This window comes from Cryptomeria japonica, chromosome 3, assembly GCF_030272615.1.
Source record: "Cryptomeria japonica chromosome 3, Sugi_1.0, whole genome shotgun sequence".
NCBI lineage: Eukaryota > Viridiplantae > Streptophyta > Pinopsida > Cupressales > Cupressaceae > Cryptomeria > Cryptomeria japonica.
In genome coordinates this window covers 838,960,309-838,962,972 of record NC_081407.1, presented here as the reverse complement: position 1 = coordinate 838,962,972, position 2,664 = coordinate 838,960,309, and the positions used below count along the sequence as shown (strand labels likewise).

The window sequence follows — 2,664 nt, the reverse complement described above, 5'->3', positions numbered from 1 at the left end:
TGTTTGGTGGGTAGGGTGAAAGAGGTCGATGCAAACATCCTTTACGTCGAGTCAATCAAGAAGGTCGGTGGACTCCCCCTCCCCTCGATGTGTTAAAAATTAACATTAATGGTTCATCTCGAGGAACCTTGGGCATGTTGGCATTGGTGGAGTTGGGCAGGACAATTCTGGTGATGTTTAGTTTATTTTCTCTATTTATAAAGGTTTTAATTCTAATAATTTAATGGAGGTTCTTGCCATTTTGTATGCTATTCGACAATGTTATGCTCTTGGGTGGTGTGCAATATTATCTGTGAATCCGATTCTCAAGTGGTGGTGAATTTGCTATCCTAACAAGAGCATGGGGATGTTAGTTGGCACTTGGCCTCAGTTATTAGACAGATTCTTCAGGTGTACGGTTCCCTGGATTCGGTTACTTTCGCACACATCCCTAGGGAGTGGAATGGTGTTGCTAACTATTTAGCCAAATGGGCCTCGAATCAAATGCAAGGATGGAATATAGTGGATAGGGGGCAATTGCCTCTTGATATGGTTCTTATGCTAGATCAGCTAGTGGACGGTGATAAGGCTCTCTAGTTCTTTCTTCTCATCTCTATGTTTGTATCTCTTTTGTGTTTGAATAAATTTTTACCCTTCTTTTAGTTTAATTATAAAAAAATATAAATTCCTAAAAAAAAATTCAAAAAAATTATAATTTTTTTTTAAAATATAAATAAAACACATTATTTTTTACTTTCTATATATATTGATATTTGAGAAATATATATAAAATAAAAAAAGCAATATCATCGCAACAAACTAGGTATTGCGTCTATCTGTCGTCTTTTAAAATTTTAAGAAAAAACTAAAGCTTCTAGAAAATACTTAGTAATGATTGAGACAGCCCTAAACATGGGATGCTTTTTATTAATAAAAAAGCTATAAATAGGAGGATGGCTTTTAGTACAGTGAATTTTAAGCGACAGCAAATATATAAGCAGTGCCATGTGTGGCCGTTAGAAAACACAAACTGATATTGGAATAATTAAGGCCATTTATCCGAGGGATTTCAGGTGCTCTGTGCAAAGACTGGGTGGAGACAAAGACTGGGTGGAGAAAGATGAAGGTGAAGATAGGGACAAAGGTGGAAGTGTGCAGCGAAGAGGAGGGATATGGAGGAGCCTGGTTTGAAGGAAGTGTCATTGGGTTTGGCAATGGCCGTAAGAAGCGTACATTCTTTGTTCGATATGAGAAATTTGTTGCAGAGGATTTGAATGGAGAGGCACTGGTGGAGGAGGTATGTTTAAAGAATATGAGACCCATTCCGCCCTACAAGCGAATGCCCAAAAATTTATCAGCTGGGATCGCAGTTGAAGCGCTTGACAGTGACTGTTGGTGGAGGGGTTTTATTATCACCAGATTTCGATCACCTTTTAGTGGGGAGGAGCTCTTTCAAGTCTACTTTCCTGATACTCGAACTATCAAAGCCTATCCGCGCTCTGACCTACGCCCCGCTCAAGAATGGATCAGAGGAAAGTGGAGACCGCTACTATGCAGTTAAATTCTGAATATTGGCCTCTTGATTCAGGCAAATTTTAAAGTCCTTCTCGGTCATAATTAGCTAATGGCCATTTTCATTTGTGTGTTTACGGTTTGTGTAAGCCTTCTCTGAGTGATTTCGCTCTTACAAGAAATTCTCTGAGTGATTTCGCTCTTACAAGAAAATAGGCTATGATAGGTTATGTTAAATCGTTTTTGCTGTGCCTCTCTCTGTTGAGTATTTGGATGGCTTCTATTTTATGTTCTGATTCAGCTTTTGTTTACTCAACCTGCTTTCTTTTCTTGTTTTTTCATGTCAGCTTTTGTTAACTCAGCCTGCTTTCTTTTCTTGTTTTTTCATGTGAGCTTTTGTTAACTCAGCCTGCTTTCTTTTCTTGTTTCTTTCATGTCAGCTTTTAAAAAATAAGCCATGAATAATCTTTGAATTTTTTTGGTTATGACGCCCACCAGGAGGAGGAGGAGGACCTCCAAATTTAGCACATACGGCCAGAACTTCTGCATTTGCAGAATGAAATTACAGCAACAGGATATTAATAAGAATAGTGATTATAGCAGAATTGTTGAGGAGAAAAATTGGATGCATGGCTCTGAATATTCGGACTCTGTATTCATGGAACCCAAATCATTTTCAGTTAGGAGGCATATGTTTGGGACTGTGTATAGGACTGTGTACTTTTCCTTGACTCTGAATTTATTTTTAGAAAAGCGGTGGCTGCAGTTGCAAGTGTTGAGATCATATCATTTATTAGATCATCAGGACTGCCCTGAGTTTGCCTATGAAGTGCAAATGCAACCCCGGTGGTCTAATTAAGACATGGTTTCACCATTTACATAAAAGTTGTTTATTATGTACTAGTCTTTAATGCAAGCAGATTTCAGTCAATAGAATAGAGTTTGTACAGCAGATCCGTTCTCTTTAATTTTAATCAATAGTATTCTTTTTTAAATAGCTTTTCTAAATTATTTGTAAAATATTTTGTTGTACATTATTTCTTACAAAACTTTATGAGTTTTCAAAAAAGCTGGTCATATGAATTTTATTGCAATAACCAGGTTTAAAATGTGAACTTCTAAAATTTTATGTTTTTTTTACGAACGATCAATATCAAGCAAATGTTCCCTGTT

At 36.9% G+C, this 2,664-nt stretch overlaps 1 protein-coding gene across 1 annotated transcript; it reads left to right on the top strand.

The window, feature by feature from the left end:
• Positions 1 to 1,099: 1,099 nt before the first annotated feature.
• LOC131054135 (protein AGENET DOMAIN (AGD)-CONTAINING P1) lies at positions 1,100 to 1,540 on the top strand. Its single transcript, XM_057988592.2, has one exon. It carries the CDS (start codon positions 1,100 to 1,102, stop codon positions 1,538 to 1,540), a length of 441 nt encoding a protein of 146 aa, XP_057844575.2.
• The last annotated feature ends 1,124 nt before the right edge of the window (positions 1,541 to 2,664 follow it).

What these genes read in the sequence shown, in the direction of transcription:
- LOC131054135 (XM_057988592.2), top strand. Translation starts at nt 1,100, where the DNA reads ATGAAGGTGAAGATAGGGACAAAGGTGGAAGTGTGCAGCGAAGAGGAG.